We start from the raw sequence: 20,285 nt of genomic DNA, 5'->3' as shown, positions 1-20,285 counted from the left end.
ATTGTTAAACTGAACCTAAGATTACCCTGTTGCCCTCTATAAAATGGACGAGGTAACTACAGCCCAAATTAAGAGGTGCAGTTGCTTTGGGCTATTCTCTGAGTGGTGTGCCTCCCACTCCAGCGGCTATAAGACAAAGTGACTCCTTGTTACACTTCACTCCCAGTCCAGGGAGCTTGGCTGACACCTGCAGTAGTCCTTCAACTCCAATGAGGGGCCTGGTTCCAAAGCAACTGGCAGAGTGACACGCCTTGTTTCAAACAGAGATCACTCATAATGATCGCTGGGGATGGTGCAGGGACAGAGCCTTCCTCTGCCTTGGACACACCTTCCTTCACCTCTGGCAGAGGACTCTGGAAGGGACTGTAGTCCCAGCAGGGTCCAACGAAATTCATCCTGCCTTGTAGGAAGTCCAAAATGAATCAAGAAAGGAATTAGAGACCTTTTCCTTATGAAGGTAAAGTGGCAAAGGGGATTGGACTACAGCAAGCCTCCAGTCAGGGGTCCAGTCCCTGTCACTGTGGCAAGTGACCCATGCCTTCCTGCATCATACTCAGAGTGCCTTCTTCGGAAGTGGAGGGGATAGGAAGGAAAGAGAGCCCGACAGAAAAACAAAAAATGGCAAAAACATTCTCTGTCCTCTCTGGCTACTCTAACCATTCCCTCTTCCCAAGCCTGCAGCTTCAAATGCCCTTTGGTATGCAACACCCTAGTGTGAGGCAGGCCTTTGTTATGGGTGTGCTTCTTTGACATATTGGTCCGAGGTGCCCTCCTGTTGAGAGCTCCTGGGTTTGAGAGGAGGTGATACCCATCCTCCCAGAGAATCAAAGGAGACAGCATTCCTGCCTTTTGCCTAACTTGCTGAAGTAGAGACCGGATGGCTAACCGTGCATCCATATACTCTTTTTATAGCATATTTGGGCATATCTAGGTTCACGGGGTTGACACTTCTCTAATATCAGTTTTATGTGCCTTGAATAATTATGTGTACTATCAGCCACCACACCAAAACCAGGTATGGTTTATTCTTATGGATAACTCAGCCGCAAGACTGGTAGGGGCACAATTAGGAGTTTTTTTTTTATCGGGGGTGCACAAGTTAAATGCAGCCTCTGTCTGCATGGCCATGGTGTCCCAGAAGCTGTCAGAGGGCACATGTGCCCTTTGAACCCACCCTGTGCCACGGAAGGGCATGTGCTGCAGATATCAGGAGAGTAATGCAGCAGGGAACATGTGTGCACTATGCTTTTGGCATGGAGCTTTAATGAAAGGGGGGTTTGATTATCAGACTCTCTGTGATGGATTACCTGCATCATTCTATTATTTCATACAAATGTAAAAAACTAGGGCGTTCACACCCTCGACAAATATCAATCTGTCAAACTGTGTTTGATGGTGGTGTAACTGTGCATGATTGGGCTGACTAGGTCGTATGGAGTGATGGCCTACTCCATTTGGGCATGCGCAATCACATTAGCTAATGCCAATACACTTGGCGCTTCTAGCTGCCCGGGTGGCATGATTGCGCCTATTTTAATATTGCCCCTTATTTCTCATTCAAGCACTGAACAAGGAACACGCTGGCTGGAAAGTCGTAGTTCTTATCAATGTAAAATACCTTGACACAGAGAGGGTCATCAAATTCCCACTGAAAACAGACGCACTCTTCCCTATTTCTTAAGGTAACTACCGAGGGGTGCTGTTTTGGATGAATATCACGATTCATTTGGCAAATTCACAGAAATGTCTGCACATATATTCTGTAAGATTGTACTGGATACATTCATTTGTCTAGGTTTGCATTTAAACAAATTTCAAACATGTTTCCCCTGATTCGTTGCACCCTCGCCAAATGTGTGTTAATGTGAGTACTAGGAGTGCACTATGGGGAGAAATATGTGAGCAGTGTAGTAGCGAAAGGCAGCGGGTTGCAAATGGCCGCCATTCATTCAAAGCCTCTGCGAGTGACGCCTTGAAGGCTTTCAATGCCAAAGCCGATCTAGTAGGTGGAGTAGGATTCTACATTGTTGGCAAAACCGATAGCGATAATACCGCTTTTAATAATACAGAAAATGTGCATGTCCTTGTTGTCCCAAAGTAGCTGGTTTACATCGTGTTCGCCTGCCATCCTAATCCGAGCATGCAATGTGCAAATGGACCAGTGGCATCTTTCTGCTTGATTGTGTTGGCGAGTGAGTCATTTTACAAGCTAGACATTTGAATTTACGACCTACTGCACTGCACCACTTTCCCGGGCCTTCTGCTGTGCTAGGAGACACACAGAGAAAGAAGGCTTTGCTGGCGTTTTGAATGCAGAAGCACCCCGCGTTCATTTGCTTTTCTGTTCTTTGCATTTTCAGTTGCAAATCAAGCACGCGGTGACAGAAGCAGAGATCCAGAAACTAAAGAACAAGGTAAGATCCAGTGGCAATTGTCCTTTTTTTGTTGAACAGTCTGAAAATGGCAACCTCTGTGGAACAATGGCAACCTCCATGGAAAACATGCCCGGACATAAACAAATAAAAAATAACAGTGTTGTAGTTGTGATACGGCGCAGATAAGATGCAACCATGATGTGCTATTAGTATCAGAGCGTGGCTTTTGAGAGATTTGTGCTCAGAATCAAGTTACAGTGCTAGGCACGGGTAGTCGGATGGAGGCGGTTGGGGTGATGGAGGCAGGGGAGCGGGTCTTTCAATGCCGTTGTATTTAATCTTGGAGGATTTGAAAATGGAATGCGATGTGGTGGATGTTAACAGAACACTGTGATGGGAAGGCGCCCGACAGGAGCACCCCACACGGGGGCCCTAATACCAGGTGTTTACTACTGTGTGCACTCGATGCAGACTGCTTTTCGTGCAGTCTTCGTAACAGGCATATCTGAGACAGTTCTCATGAGGGTCATATTGGCTGCTTCCTTGGGAAATCATTGGCGCTGCCCTTTAATGGGTTGTGTGGTCGTTCCTGACGTTTTTAACGAATAGGGTTTAACTATAATTAACTGGTCATTTCCGTGTTAAACTGGTGTTTTCACATTGTAACCAACAAGTCGACGACGTTGACATTGCATCTTTATTGTAGCGCGCACGCACGGGGAGAGTTGTCTAATCCCCAGACAGCACACAATAATGACATTATTAATTTTGGCGATGTGTATTGGACTTCGTGTTGGAGTCCTACAATTTTAAGGCGCTGCAGTAATCGCTGTCCACATTTTTAACCACTCGGTTTTTAATTTGCCCAATTGCAGTATCGATAACGACGTCGCCTTCAATATCAATTTCAAAGGCAAGGGCACTTGCCTTTGGCCTAACCTAGTGTATAGATTACTTGTCTGTGAAAAGAAGTATACACCCTAAAACCATTTTTAGTAAAACATTTTACTATGAGCACACATGTTAACACAACTCTAGAAAAATGTAGTAGAAAATATCTGAATGTTAATAGGCCTGGCTTTTTAAAAAGTGTTGTGTATAGGAGTTGGTGGAGTGTGTGTATTGGTGTTTATATGAGGCTTTGGTAATACGAGTTTTGTACACAACGGTTTTTGAGTTTTGCAAAGTAGAAAATAGGCAAAATGCTCATCAATGGCATCAATGATATCGGTGTGCTATGCCCATGTACCTATGCAATTAAATAACCCTATGGCCAGGTACTCACATTACATCGCGCACCAGCATCTGTCTATGTATGCCCTTCATATGCCATGTATTACCATGATGTGTCCATGCACTCTCTATAAAGCATACATGCACTTGTATACCTAAACATGTACACAGACACCCACACGCACAGACAAACACCTATATATATGCACACATGTTCACTCACACACATACAGACTCACACTCACATGCTTATACACTCACTCCTTAATGAACTCTCACACATTCACGCATGTGCACACAGAGGCATAATATTGCTCCATTCACTAGCACACACACACACATGCATTCACACATGGGCGCACAAAACCATGGATTGGCAAACATACATACTGCCATTGGATGACAATATGGTGCCATGCAGTCCAATCCAATACCAGATTTGAACAAATATGCCAAGATATTTCTACTATTCCATTCCTATGATGGGTGCCACTTTGAGATGCTCAGGTATCAATGGCATATGGCAGGTGCTGCCGTCATTTTCCTTAGAAGAAGCCCTGTATCCCAGAAAATCTCATGATATGCCTGCATGCTCACAGCATCCATCAGGTATTGACCTCGTACTGAAAGATATTCAGAAAACATGTCAGATGTTCCCATCATATGCTCAGATAGTCCATTGTATACCATTGTGTCATTATATGACATAGTATTCCCCGCCCACACCATATATGCTATTTTTGGGAAGGGTCTTCCGCAAGATGGCATGTATGTCAAAGAGGGACAGACTTCTTGACAATATTTTTCTGGTCAACAGTCATTACGTCTTTAGAAATTACTAAAGTTTGGTTGTTCTCTTTTTAGACAGAGTAAGGACTGCTTTTCAGTGTGCTATACGTCCTGCACACTCAGTTTCTCAATGTTAGGAGGGATTTTCAAAGTCACTACCTGGGGTAGGACTTGGAAAAGCCAATCTGTAATTAGCAACGTTTTCAATGCCCCAGTTCAGTGAAACCACTCACTTAAGTAGTATACACCAAGCACTAAGGTTGAACTAAGGAGCAAGGGGGCACTATTGTGCAGTCCAGTTAACACTTAGCAGAAATAGTAAATAAAAAGACCCACACAGGTAACTAAACAAAATAATACTAATGTATTACAGTGCTACCCTAAATATTCAAAGTTAAGTGCAAATATCAATATGCATATACATAGTTGACCTTTGGGTAACCCACTATGTGTTACAAAGTACATCGGCTAGAGCAGAGAGCGAGAGAGAGTTGTTAGAACAAACCAGAAGAAAGGCATTTATTTATAAGGCACTCAACACCATATACCTAACTTCAGAAGTCCGTCCAGAGGTTCAACAAAGTCTCTGGAACTTTTTAAAGCGTCCCAGAACGACTCTTGAAAGTCAAAGGTGCGTAGTCTAAGAGAGACTTATCCATGTTCGGAATTCAGGGCAAAGAAGGTAGTCTGTGCAGAGCAAAATCAGTTGTAGAAAGGTGACTTAGGTTAAGCAGAGTTCTGGGAAGCAGCTACTACTGCTTGGCCCCTAGAGGAGGACCCCTGAAGTACTGAACCGAGCGCCATCGTCCTGGGCCAGCCATGGATAGCACTAAGGTAAACAAGTCTTTGCACCCAATGTACAGCCAATGCGGAGGCGGGCAGTTGAATAGATATAAGGGATCTCAGGCCTCAAATCCTGAGAAGGGTAGAAATGGTCCCATGCAAAAGTTAATCGCTGGGCAAGACTGTCACCATCGCGGTTATCATGCAGGGACGTTGTGCCATGTGTTCAAGGGTGATCTCTGCTAGTTGTTTTTTCGGTTCCACTGGAGACCTTGGACAGTTGCGGGGACACCCAGATTCCGTACTTTGACAAAGAAGAAACTCCCACACACGAATTGACCTATGCACATCTTGGATTGGCAGGGTCAGGAAGAACACACCAGCTTGGCAGTTGGACTTCGGGTTACGGACAGGCTCCTCTTCTTGTGAAGATCAGCACAGCAGATTTCCAGCACCACATCACAGCTCTGAAGATGCCCAGGAAGAGTTCCAACCTTGAGGTTACAAGGAAGTCCTTGCAGCCAGGCAAAGCTGGATCCGAGGGTTGCAGAGGAAATGCAACAATGCACGCTCTAATGGCTCTGGCAAGGAGATGATGAACCTCGGAAGGAACAGCTGCCTGCTTTGTCCCACTAGTCAAATCGAGGGAGGCAGTACCTTGCAGAGTTTTTCCTGGTCAATTAGAAGGTGGAGGTTTGCAATGTGAGAGAGTTGGCTGAGCCAATGCTGGTTCCTGCAGTAGTCCACCAGCGTCCTTCAGTCGTTTACTTCTTTGGACTTCTTCGGCTCCAGTGGTTGACTTGCTTTCTGCCTTCAGCGCTTTTGATTTTATCCATAATTTGGACTGGTGCGAACCTAGCACTCCAAAGTGGGAGCTTGCAAAATTCAAACTTGGAGGTGGCTGTCTAATGGAAGGCAGCCAGCCTCCCAGAATATTCCTGGCAACAGCCAACAGCCATTCCCATGAAAGAATGTGGATTGGGGACAGATAGCTGCCACTGCCTATTTCCTGCAAACTCACACCCAAAGGAGAACCTTTTCAGGTTTTCTGCAAGAAGCCCACAAAAGTACATGAACAGAGTAGACCCACCTCAACCTGGCAAGGTAAAAGCACGGCTAACAAAAGACAGACCATATTGAACATGACTTAAAATATGCAGAGAGGCCATTTTGAATATATGGTCCTCTTAAGTGCATAATCGTGGCTAAAAAGCAGTGGCTGAAGTGGGCGGGAGCGGTGCTCCTCTACTTTTTTTAAATTAAGATTGTTCCTATACTTTTATTTTAAAAAGACCGTTCCAGAATGGTTATGTTTTAAAATAAAAGTGTCGGGCGCATGTGAAACTTGCACTTTAGTGCCCTGCACTGAAGGTTCCCTTAAACAGCAGCTGCATTTGTGTAGGGGTTTGTATGGCGTGTGGGAGGGGGTGTGCAATGAGGTTTGTGGGGAGCAGGGACAGACCAGCAGGGAACATAGTTCCATTACTTCTTTTCGTATACTTTGACCACTGCTAAAAAGACTTAGTGCAATAAAAGTGGACACAAAATATCATCACAGCATGCCATGTATGATGCCTTGTGCTGCAATGGTAAAAACACACATGATATAAGAAGGAAATTACTACTTCTGCACTAGTTGGTCAGGGCACTATACAAGTCACAAAAAAGTTGCCCCTTGGACCAGTGGCAGCAGACCACACATGGTTCTGGTATACGAGAACCCAAATGCCAGAACAAAGAGGAGGGGTTTCCCCACAGTGGAAACAGAAAAAATGGCGAGTGGGTCACCAAAACAAAGTGAATGCATGAAGTGGGTGAGATAAAGAAGTCTTGCTCACATTTAAAGTCAATTAAAACAAATCGCAGTGAGTCCAGCAGTACTGCTAGGAGGAGGTTCATGGAACAGGCGCAAAGATTTAAAGAATAAAATGAGCCTTACACTCTAGAATAAGGATATCTTTAAAGGTGACAGACTGTACTTTAAACATTCTAGATCAATACTGTTATGTCATGTTAATATTATGTCAATGGACAATTGTATACAGGCCTCCAGATAAGGTGTGTACTAGGCCCTTTTACGCATGAAAATCTTGTAAATACGACAGCTTTATTATTTTCCTGTGTACATTTACACACAAGTTTAGAGTAGAGGGCAGTGCAAAGGTCAGGTTGCTTGACACAAACCAGAACGCTTCTTTTGATTTTTATCTGCATGGATGTAATTGCATGATACGGATAAAACCCTCTGAAACAGAATGTATTTCTCTGAAGCCTTTCAGAAAAAAGAAACTGCACACTATAATTAAACGAATTGTTTATTTCCATTCAGCTTCTGCTGTGTTACTGCTCATGGAGAAAACAGAAGCACTGTGCATATTTATTTTCCTAAAATTTTAGGATTGTATAATTAATAAGGTGCAAAACTAAGTTGCAATTGAGAATTAACATTTTGTAACACATGATGCTTCTTTCCAGTGAAAGCAAACCAGTATTTCACAATTGTATTTTTCAGAGTTGCTGTGCTGTGTGCATAATCATGCAGAGGCAGATCATGTTTACACTTATAATTTAATTTGCACTCTAATTATGAAAACAGTGTGTAGAATGAGGACTATGCAAGGTCTAGTTTACATCCATTCAACCTTGCAGTCAATGGGGTACATTAACATAAATGGTAAGTGGCAGCAGAGTCTTTGCTCTAGGGTGAGTGATTGTCATTACACCAATCACGGGTGTTCTAGCCTCTGAAATCTTCAAGACTACAATTAAAACATCCAAAACTTGACTCTCCAGGAAGTGCAAGCGGTGTTCAAAAGCAAACAAATAAAGTTACATTTGTGATTGAAATAGAAACCCAGCAAAACATGTCCCTGTGATAATACAGATTGGTATTTGACTTCATGTAGCGCTTCATGCGTGGCTCGCCCAACATCTAGGCACTGTGATTATTATACCTGAGTCGATACTCAGTTAACCGTCCTCTGAAGGATGCATTGCTGCGATCAGTGCGTTATCAGTAGGTTGCTGGTTCGAAGCCCGGCAAGGCCAACTCTGCCTTTCATCCTTTCGAGGTCGAGAAGTACCGACTTTGGTTTGGTGATAATTGTGATAAATATGTTCTATGTACAGAGCTTTGCCAAAAGCGCTATATAAATAACCATTTCACCATGAGATTAGATATAGAATTTAGCATGGAGTCCTTGCCTCCCTGCACTGTTGTATCATAACATTGGCATACCATTAGCTATTAACAGCTCCCAGAAATGAGGACTTTCATTAAACATCAAATGACAATTCTGCTATCGAACCTCAAACACACAATACGATTCATGTTTGCTTTACTATGCAATTGGCTAGGTTTTTGTGTTTTCAACATTTAAATATATACAGGAGAGATGAAATGGCCAGAACTTAGAGAAATAATGAAAGGTGTATTCTGTCACAATGCAGAAAGCTGCCGCATAGTAATGATTTCCATGCCTTGGCTGCACACGTCGTCTGGATGTCGCATACATTTTACTCTCTTGCAAAGGAGAAAAGTCGTTTTTACTCTCTCAAAATCACATTTACTCTCAAAGTTTAAAAATAGGGAGTAAAATACTCTCACCTCAAAATCTTATCTGGAGCACAATATAGCACTTTTCACCATTGGTATGGTCTCAACGCACTGTAGGTTGAACTCCTCGGGACCAGAGTCCAGGGCAGTGGAGATAGCCAGAGTAGTAAATAGTGCCTGTGTGCACTCTTTATGTGTGCACCTCGACCTAATTGTTTATGGTGGATAGCTTCATTCTAGTGCTAGAAGTAGTGTGCATGGTATGCGATACAGGTATTACACACACATCTGTGTATACATGCATATGCATACACACAGAGAGAGACACAAATGGACAGGAAAGGTAGGTTGGTAAATAGATAATCAATGCATCAAATATTCAACAGTTAGACATCATGTGGGCCAGGATGCGTGTCTTACGTGTAGGAATGCCGTCTATATATTGAATATATATTTACAATTCCAGTGGTTCGTATGACAGAGGAATAACGATGACCTAATTTCTCTAACACGACAAACCCACCCCAAAATCGGGGACAAGAAACAGACTTTGGAAAATTCTGTTTTATTTAAAATAATAAATCAATAAATTAAATGTGGTCTACCAAACTTTCAAAGCTGGTGTAGTCACTCACAATAGTCCATCTGAATACAGGCAGCTTATCTACAGAAAAGAAAACAAAACCATGCTGCTATTGTCTCCGTAATGTTTCATTTAAGTTCACACAAACATCCATACATAGAAAAACAAATATGAAAGACTATTGTAGGTACTGGAATTCAATTTATTTTGCAAATTAAAAAGTTATAGTCGAAAATGTATTACCCATTTGTCTACTCTGCGCAATCTGATGCTAATGGATAGGCGCAATGGGCCGTAACAATCCTAGGCTCTAGGTGTTCTTCGCCGTCTTTCAGGCGGTCTGTGATTCAGTGTGCAGAGATAGACTTAAGATTACTGTTGCACAGGGAATCTATTATACTTCTTGAGGGTGCTTAACAAAGACAATACCGTACAGGTTAAGTTTGATGAGGGGAGAACCTTGATGCATCCGATAAGCAGTATCAGAGGTTTTAAACAGGGCTGCCTCTTGGCTCCCCTACTCTTCAACTTGTATTTGACTTATCTTCCAAAATGTTTGAGTATTTGAAATGCATGTACCCAAAAGACAGGTTTCTATCATATTGTTTACCTTGCATACGCTGAACATACATTCTCCAGCTTAGTAAAATCAGCAGGAGAATTATGGAAGTATGCTAAAAAGCCAATAAATTATCCATGAAATTGAACAAAAACTCATATCATCTCATTTAAAATATGGGAAAATAAGGAGAGCCAGATTATGAATCGCAGGGTCAATGCTGAATATGTTGATTGTTATAGATACTTGGGCATCAAATTTGAGCCAAAGCAGGGCTTTATTGAATATATTCTTTCAGGCAGAAGAAAGGCTGCACAAGTAACCCTAATAGCCAACTTTACTAGGCGGACTGGAGGCTATAGCCTCTAGGGCATTATCCGTCTATATAAATAGTGATTTGTTCTTGCTATTTTATAAGGCTTAGAATGTCTCACTATTATAGACTTATAGACTTGACATGGCTGTGGAGATTGAAGGCCCCCTTCTGGAGAAAGATCCTAGGTCTACCACAGTGTGCCCCAATGGAGGTACTGCGACTCAAATTGGGTCGTATCTCCATGGAGGCCACTGTATTAAAGCCATCACTGCTCGGAAATGCCCACTGATGCATGCTCTGAGCCAGGAGATGAAATCAAAGTGAATAGGCTCATATGAAAAGTCTATATTAGCATTTTTTGTATAGATTGATTAGTGCCCTACCTGACTCTAAGTCGATCCAAGAACTTGCGTAGATTCATCCTGCTTTTACTTATAAATCACCTTCCTGTGTTGTCAGTATTGGGCCTTACCTTGGCAATGCCCCTGGAATGAAGAAGTAGTTGTATATACCAAAATAAGACGGCTTTGGAATCTATAACACATGTTTTTTTTAATGTCCGAAACTCGGCCACAATTATATGACACATTTTGGGGAATTTGTCCATGACTACGAATCAATTAAAGGGCTGTACTTTTAGAGATATTGCATGAACACTAAAAGTAATAGTCGGCACTTAGCACTTTATGGAGTCTAGCTTATGGTTTGCATACATTTGAATGTGGATTAAACTAGTGCTTATGATATATGTAATTTTCAACTATTGTTCCAATTTTAGGATTTTAGGTTGTGATTATATATGAACTCTTAAATGATTTATAATGTATGTGATGTATACATGTTTTTAGTATTGTGTTTTATAGTAGAATTTAATAAATGTTTTATGTATATCATGTATGATGTGTAAAGTTGAAAACTGTAAAACATTAAATTAAATCAAATTAAATACAAAAATTACCCATTTGTCACTTTAAATAAATTGCTTTTGATTAGCACATTTTACTATACAATTGCTGCTCACCCCTGTTATCATTAGAACCTTCTGATGTCTTTAAACCAAGAGAACATTTGAGTAGGTTGCTTTAGTGAAACCGATACATTCTTATTGAGGTCTTATTGCTCTGCTAGGTCAAAGGTCACGGTCTGCATAGACATCTGCTTATTTATGTTCTCAGTTAAGACCTAGTGTACCTAGCATCATATTCTGATATCCACAATTTATGATGTCATAATATGTATAGGTTAATCCTTTTTGTAGCCCGCATTTGGATGTATGTTTACCTTCAAAATAGAAAGTAAACTTTTTCTTCCCTGTGGTCTTTATTTATATTTATTAATTAACCAGATATTTCATAACACCCTGGTTGTAAATAGTGAAAATATGAGGCCCAGCAAAATAGTCTTGAAAGAGGTCATTTTATTGGCAACACGCATCCCCACAGAGCTTTCCTGCAAACTGTCACTTTGGGAACACTCTGGGGTGCAAAAAGTAAAACATCACATCATTAAGACTGGAATATAACGGTGGAGAAATCTTGGCCTTAAGGGCCTATATTCTAACAACTCTGCTTCTACTTAACACAGGGACTAACGGTAGGGAAGGGAAGCAAGTAGTTGAAAATTGGTGCGGTGAGAGAAGAGGGGCAAAACACATTATTATGAAACGTAATTGGAATTTTTACGGGTCCTATAAATATGTCGTGTGGTGGAAAAATAAAAGGAATCCAAACACATCTCATCTCGAGCAGTATTATGTCAAGGAACCCTGGCAGTTGCAGCCCGAATACAAGTATGGTGAAACTGTCTCGCTCCTGGCCCTTGATGGCACTACCTTTCTTCAATGCCATACCATCATCCAGTGACACAGTTTCCTTACACATACAGGTGACCTTTCAGCATGGCATGTTCCAGAGAGGCCCTTAAACACATGTATGGATCCTTGACATGTTTGGTGTCACCTACTGAAAACGAAACTTGTTTAATATCATGGAGGAGCTTTGCTGTAGTTTTGTCTTATCCGCACTCTCTCAAAAACCATGTGCATGTCTACTTCCACTCCATCGTTACCAGTTACCCATGCAGGAACCAACTAGCATATAGGCTCTCGGCCCCTCTTGAAATCGAAAGTCTTAACCCCTATAGGTAAACTTGTAGGTGACAACAGCTTCATCCAAAAGCACGCTTCTATCCAAATCACTGGCGATGGCAAGTTGCACTTCACCCTTTATGAACTCATTTGCTCGTGTTGCCAGCTCTTTGTACAAGGGTAATGGTGTGTGCTGTACATACTGTGATAAATGATTATTTCTATGCAGAAGTAGCGGCTTGAGTAGTGGCTAAGCTGCATACTCAGCCCCACACTACTACTAAACATCATTGATACCAATCATAATGGTGAAACAGGAACAGCCTGAAAGGTATACCTCCTTCGCCCTTTTTCGTAGTGCAGGCAGAGGCAGGCTATGTCTTCAGGAGGGGCGTGAGCCGATAACAGTAGCAATCATAACATTATTAGTACAATGATTCCAAAATATAAGAATGTCCAATCAGTTTTGTATACAAAAATAATTATTAAAAACTCTTTAAAAAAATTATCCCTGTAAAAGAAACACAGACAGAACGTGATGTGAAAGTGCACTCTGGGTTGATAAGCAAGGTGCACAGGAATATGTTATTATAGAAAAAAGGTGTTAAAGAAGGGGACTTAAAAGCCCTTATTGTACCAGAAAGTAGTCCAGGTGGACCAAGCCTCTTTACAATACCTTTAAGTCATGTTGCTGTAGTCAAACTGATGTTTAGACGTTTGTGTGGATACAATCCCACTGGCATTCAGCGTTGAGTTGGTTCAAAGGTGCGTCTCCCGTCAAGTCAGTGTTGGAGATATTTGACACAATGGTTTCGTATGGTTAATGGCAGCAGTCATGCCAGTTGTGAGACTATGGGCCGCATTACGATTATGGAGGTAGCCATGGTGCTATTAGCGTCATGGCTGCCTCCATACCGGGCTCCAATACCGGGGTCTGTGAATGAGGAATTACTGGGTCATTCCGACCTTGGAGGACCCGGTAATTCCTCATGCACAGAACCATTCCCCATTCCCATTTGAGCCCCTATAGGGCTCAATGGAAATGGGGATGGAGGTAATAACAGGCCTGTTATTAGCTCCTTGGTCCCCTCGCGGGACCTGGAAAGGACGTCTGGTTTTACCATACGTCTGTTCCGGGTCCTGCAAGGGAACCTCGTAATAGGGCATCCCGTAATGAAGGATGCCGGTCCTGTACTGGCACCCTTCATTACGGGACTGCCCGGGTCGTAATGAGGCCCTATGTCTCTGTAGGGTTGACTCAGCGTACGAGATGGGCGAATGGACAGCTTGCAGCATTCAAGACAGTGCTTGTGTCAGTTGCTCCCAGAATGTTGAGGCCACAATGGGATCAAGAAGCATTGGTCTGCTTCAATGAGTCTATCCGGCGTATGTCTGTCTTGAAGTGCAGCAAACTGTTTGAAGTTGCGTAAAGTGCAAAAAGCAGTGCTGCGGGTCATGCTGAGACCTGAAGTGCGTCAAGCATGGTTGGTCCAGCTTTAGATTGTCTCAAAGCAACAAGACAGGATTTCAAGCAACTTTTTGCCTTCTGTGTTCTGTGTCCAACCCAGGGCTTCCATGACAAGGTGAGTCCTTCAGTTCTGTGCTTCAACTCCAGGAAGTTGGCTGGCACTTACAGGGGTCCTTTACTTGCAAACATGTTCCTGGTTTCAGTGCAGCCAGCCAAGCCACAGCAGTTCACCCCCAATATTCCCTTGGGATGTTTAGGGGACTGAGCATGCCTCTGCCTTGGATGCCTCCTTCCCCTCCTTGGCAGATTAGACTGCACTTCTAACAGAGGTCCAGTGAATCCTTCTTGTGGTGAGTGTTCCAAGATGAATCAAGGAAGGACAGGGTGCCATCTTCCTTATAAAGGCATAATGTCAGAGCGACAAAGCCTGCTGTAAGGGGTCCAAACCAGGCTGTTTAAACGTGTCCTTTGCCTTCTGACATCATACCTAGCTTGCTTTGTGCTGCAAGAAATGAGGGGCGACAGGAAGCTGTAGCATGGTGTAGGAGTTTGTGGAGTGGGTAGTGGCGATACGCTGCTCTTTGAACCTGTGAACATGTGAACCTGCAGTGGTCTTTACTTTGCTGGAGATTCCTACTACTCTATCCCTAAGGACTAAAGACACACCCACATTAAGGATACAAAATTACTCCTTGGTGCATAGTGCCGGCGTGTGAGTTCGGCGTGGGAGTTTTGTGGAGCTGGGCGGAGGAGCGGCAATGGTGTCTTTAACAGGCCCTCAAAAGCGACATCAAACTAAGAAGAATTGTCCCAATGAAGCACTACCAAATACATTGAGAAGGAGCTGCCTACTCCCGCCCATTGAACACCGTGAGATGGACGGCGCCATGGAAATGAATGAAAGGGCACATGAATCGCCGAATGAGGTGAGTGTGCTAGCGCAGGGCAAGTTTGACACTACACATGGAAATGATGCAAAGAAGGCTAAGGAGAGAGACGATTACCCTGGGCCTTACTCCAACGGGAACCTGTGTGAAGCTCTGAACACGAGTACTGCTAATTATGCTCCACCCCGAATGAAATCGCAAGCCCAACCATTACGTACCGCAATTGAGAACGGCGTGAATAAGTTGGAAGCAGCAGACAAACTGATCACCAGGGAGCCATGTCCACCTACCCCTCGTTGCCGATTATCTAATACTTCTCTACAGCACATAAACTTAGAGAAAGCTGATGAGGAAGGTGGCTCGATCCCCTTAAATGAAAACATTGGTGCGAGCACAGTCTTGGAGAACGATTGGGAGTTAAGGGACATAACTATCCAAACACAAATGAAGCCAAATTAAAACCCTATTACCCCACTAACAGCACTAAGGCACAGAGCAGCTAGAGCGAAAAGTATATTGCAACAAAAGTATAACTCACTGAACAGTGCGATAAAAAAGGCAGACACCACGCCGAGTCCAGACATCCGACGTGCGACGCGGTTGTCCTTGGACATAACGGAAATGGAATCACTTATGTCCAACCACGGAAATGACTATAACGTTTCACAGGATAACATTGATACTGCCCTAGACAGCATGCAGTATAAAAAATACATACAAACTGAGAGGAAAGATGGATGCACTGCTCGAACAGAATTAAGTGATGGCAACGAACATAGCGAAACCCCGCAGATGCAATGCCAATTCGAACAAAAACGAAATGAGCCTTGCCGATCAATTCTCACCACAATGATGGACCTACAGAACTCCCAGATGGCAGTTTCCTCAATTGCACTTGCGCCGTATCTCAAACTATTTGAGACTGCTAGTGACACAATGAAAGCTCAAACAACCTTGTTAGAGCTTATTTACACCAAGCAAATACACATGGAAGCTTTTATAAAAAACATTCAACGGAGGTTGGACGTAGAAGCGCAGATATCAGCACAATGGCAGGCTTTTTTTTTTTGACATCACAAGAAGTGATCACAGTGATAAAGCTTGCATGATAACGGCATTATTTTAACTGATGAAAAAACTGCAGCGTGAGACAAATCGGAGCTGGAACCATACTCAGAAGTCTCTACTTATGCCTATAAAAGAACTAATTAATCCAAAGATTACGAAAACTGGCAACCTAAATATGTATCAAATGGATCTTCAGCAACTCATAGAATTGGAGACGGCTAAGGCGACAAAGCAGAATATGAGAGCGAAATCCAGTGACATTGTATCAAGTAATTCTGAAAAACCAAACACTACAGACCATTCAGAAAGAGTAAGTGAGAAACCAGAGTGCAGACCAACCCAAACAACCTGAACATAATTTGCTTGATAAAGTCAACAGTCAAAAAAGCATATCTACCAGGAACGCAAGGTATTACACATGAAAAAATGTGCAATAAACAGTGACCATTACAACAGAAAAAGCAGAAGCAAGCTGTCTTTCCTATTTTTGAACCCCTTCACAAAAACGGAAAGTTAATATTGCCTCAATTATGAAAAAACAAGATCAAAAAGAAAAAAAATCAATCAACTAGACCCAAATCTAGGATGAAGGGCTTGCGCGCTTTCTTAAGAAATTTAAACTTGCCCGTTGACTCCATTAGAGGGGCAATGGAAAACTCTATTAAAAAGGTGCCACGAGTGCGAACGACAGACTGAAACCCTGATGAATCTCTCAGTCTATACAGTGGATGATGAACCAAATGGCAAAGATTACCCAAGAAAAGAAAAGACAACTCGATGAATCTCCAACTACTCGAGGTAGAGAAAGAATACACCCATAACCATCATAGCCATTGAAGATCTGGCCCTGGAAACTGTGTTCATGGAACACTCGGGGCTCAGCGCATCTATTTGAGGAAAGGAATCAATACTTGAATATGTTCGATATACTTGGTCTGCAAGAGACGTGGATAAGCATGCAGCCTATTTGTGATGGATACACTAATTCTCCAGCATTGGATCTTTCATGGATTCACATGCGTAGAACATTCCCCGTCGTCAGGCTGGGAACCCTCGGTATATTTATTTAAACATTTTCCATTGGAAAAAACTTTACACTTCTGTGTCTTATCTACGTCCTTTTGGGCCGCTTACGCATGACCCAATAGGACGTACAGTATAAATAGCCCCGCCCGCGGCTTCCTTCAAATTTTAACCGTATCCAAAGTAGGCGGGATCACCTTGTGTTTCTACTCTTTGTAAGGTTGAATTTTTTCTTTCCCAATTTCTGGCAAGGCGTTCCACCCGTGTGCCACGTGTGGAATGAAGAAAGTCTACGAAGGAGATGGGCACATGGATTACCTTTATGGTCTTCAACCCATCACTCTGCAGATAGCTGTGATATTTGCAAGGGGTTCTCACAAAAGACGCTGAGGGAACGTAATCGGCATCTAGTAACGTGGCTGAACGAAGGGGCCTACCCTTCATTGGAGGTAGGGCCAGCAGTCTGGCATCGAACAGGCCTAAGTCCCCTGTAGTTCCTTGCCGCTCTGTATCGGCAGAGCCTCTGGCGAAGAAGACACATCCTATGGAAAAGAGTTGTTTCTCGTTGGGGAAACATCCAGCGAAAGACGCCTCTTCATCATCATCAAAGCATGGTCGTGTGGACCAGGACCGTCAACAAGGAAAATCTTCCTCTTCGTCAAAAAAGGACAAGAAAGACCCGTTAAAGAGCTGCTCCTCAGGGGACCATCATAGGTCTTCCTTGAGTAGAGACTCGACGAAGCACCGGTCTAGAGAATCCAAAAAGGCGGGATCGCCTTACGAGCCTGCATAACAACTACCACCGCCGTCAACGGGAGTCCCGTCGTCGACGGCTTCACTATCGCCTGCGCAGTCAATACCTGTAGTGGCCTCGTCGACCCCCGTGGTGATGATTGAAGTGGCTTCAAAATCTCCATCGTCGACGGTGGATCCTCCAGAGGTTTGGCAACAGGCATTGTACGATACAGTTCTGCCGGATACCCTATTACAGAAGACAGCAAAAGACTAAATTCCTTACCAAGATATCTAAGACTGTTTCCGCACTGGTATTTCAGAGATCAGTTTTTTAGATTCCGGCTCAATCTAATTAAAACACGAGAAACTGCCTGGCCACGAAACCATGATACCCCTCTGAACTGCAGACTTTGTCAAGACCCTGAGTCATCAGAGAATCTGTATCATCTATTCATGATTTGCCCGGCTCTATCACCACAAAGAACCGTTCACATGATTCCCATCATTAACAAATACGGATACAAATCAAGAGAACTATGGTGGAAAATGCTTCAATCGGGCGAAAAAACATCAGTATCTCTTGATGTAGTCAAATTCTCCATCTCTATAGAGAAGCAGTTATCCATGTGTGAAAAAACCGTGACAGGAAATTTGACAGTTACTTAAAATCTAAGGAAAAGTTTCTAATCTGATCTAACTTGATAAAAGGTTGTCAATTTTATAACCATATATCAACAAAAAAAAATTACAGAAGGAATCGGCTTTCCCAGTATCGTCGATGGAGGAAGACCGTGAACAGGTTGTTTGTTCAGCTGATCTTGGCTTACAGGACGTTGGCCCGTCACTGGCCTCGGGGATGCAAAATGCCCCCTCTACATCGTCTCTGCTAAATCCGCAGTCGGTGTTGTCTTTACAAGTGTTGTCTATTCTGCAATCTCTCTTAAACCAGTTAGATGCAAGATTACCCCCCATGGGTACACCTCCAGGGATACCAGTGATACCTGTCGACTGTGCGCCAGGCGCCACTCTACGGTCAACGACTGGTTTGCCGATCTCCCGTCCGGTTAGTGAGGAACCTCCCCGCTCACACCCGGAGGAAGGTGAATTGCAAGATACTGAGTCAGATCAAGGGCCTAGAGACTCCTTCTCAGACATTTCATCGTCCCCTTCAAGGGATCCTACGTGGGAATCAGAGGCAGAAGTGGAAGCTCCTAGAAGTCCAGCACAGCCATCACCGCCAGATGACATCGGGTCCTTTGATGCTATGATGGGGAAAGCCTGTATCGAATTTGGTCTGACCCCAGAGGAAGAGAAGAAGGAATGCTTCTTATTTGACCATATGGGGAAAAGCAGAAAGTCAGTCTTCTCGGTTCCCATTCTGGACCATGTTTGGCAGGAAGGCTTGCGTACCATGCGCCACCATTTACGGAGCCTGCAATCAAGTGCAGGTTAGAAAAGAAATTTAAAGCCCCGGATTCTACACCTAAATGTTTGACCGCGCAGCCCCCCCCCCCGGAATCAGTAGTGTCAGCAGCTGCTGGCAGAATAGCAACACAAGTGCACAACACCTTCGGAGAGTGAAGCTAGAAGGCAGGATGCCTTTAGTAAGAAAGTCTTGTCAGTGGGAGTGACGACGGTCAAGGCGGCAAACTCGTTAGCTATCATGGCACGATACGACCGTGAAATGTGGCATCGCTTGGCCCCCATCTTGGAACAACTGCCCGAAGAGCACAGAAAAACAACCATGTTACTGGTGCGTGAGGAGGAAGAGGCATCAAACCACTCTATCAACATCGATGTGGATTTGGCGGAGTCAAGATTCAAATAAATAATGGAGTTGTGCTAAGAAAGCAAGCATGGCTAAAATGTACAAACTTTAGGCCGGAGGTCCAGTATAAGGTGCTTGATATGCCATGTGAAGGTGAGCAGTTATTCGGGGAAAAAGTGGACAAAGCCCTTAAAGGCATGAAGGTAAGATTCAGATACGGCAAGGTCGCTGGGAGCCTTACAAAGTGGACAAGCATTTCAGCCTTTTCGCCCCTTCCGCTGAGCCTCTGGGAATTCCCGGTTTGCGGCATCCAGGGATTGGAGTTTCAACAGATCATTATACTCCTCCCAAGAGCACAGGCGGGCTGTCCAGGCGACACAAAGAAGCCGAGATTTCCAGATTTCTAGGAGGAGAGGAGGACAGTCTTTGTCCACCAAAAGTAAGCAATCAAAGTTTCAGCAATGACAATCTTCAGGACATCCTGGGAGGCAGAGTGTCCCGTCACGTCGACGAGTGGGAGAGAATAACATCGGACCGTTGGGTGTTGGACACGGTAAAACTAGGCCACTCTTTGCAGTTCAAGACCATGCCATCTCACATTCCACCCCCATCTTCATATATTACAGCAGGAGGTTGTGCTTATGCTACAAAAAGGGGCTATGGAATTTGTTCCGGTGGCCAAGAGAGGTCTAGGGGTTTAATCCCGTTACTTTGTGGTAAAAAAAAACAACGGCAAGTGGCGACCCATTCTGGACCTTCAAGCTCTCAACAAGACTCTGCAATGCCTGAAGTTCAAAATGCTTACCCTTCAGGAGGTCATCCGGTCTATACAGCCGGGGGATTTTCTGGCGTCATTAGACCGACAAGATGCATATTTCCACATACCCGTGCGTCGACGACACAGAAAATTCCTGAGGTTCGTGATGGGTCAGAGTCATTACAAGTTCAAAGTGCTTCCATTCGGCCTGAAATCGTCTCCCACGACGTTCGCGAAATGCTTAGCTCCGGTGGCAGCATGGCTACGAAGAAGAGGTCATCACGTCTACCCTTACCTGG

The 20,285-nt window shown here is 43.6% G+C and overlaps 1 protein-coding gene across 4 annotated transcripts in view; it reads left to right on the top strand.

The window, feature by feature from the left end:
* Positions 1-20,285, top strand: part of PPP1R9A (protein phosphatase 1 regulatory subunit 9A) — a 2,290,846-nt gene that overhangs the window by 1,750,433 nt on the left and 520,128 nt on the right. For all 4 annotated transcript variants that reach the window (XM_069648563.1, XM_069648562.1, XM_069648561.1 and 1 more), the window contains exon 8: positions 2,361-2,414. In XM_069648563.1, coding sequence (XP_069504664.1) covers positions 2,361-2,414 — 54 coding nt within the window. The remainder of the gene's footprint in view (positions 1-2,360; positions 2,415-20,285) is intronic.

Source organism: Ambystoma mexicanum, chromosome 2q (assembly GCF_040938575.1).
Source record: "Ambystoma mexicanum isolate Mex_15411 chromosome 2q, UKY_AmexF1_1, whole genome shotgun sequence".
Lineage (NCBI taxonomy): Eukaryota > Metazoa > Chordata > Amphibia > Caudata > Ambystomatidae > Ambystoma > Ambystoma mexicanum.
Note: the sequence above shows the minus strand (reverse complement) of the source record. Positions and strands in the feature narration are given on the sequence as shown.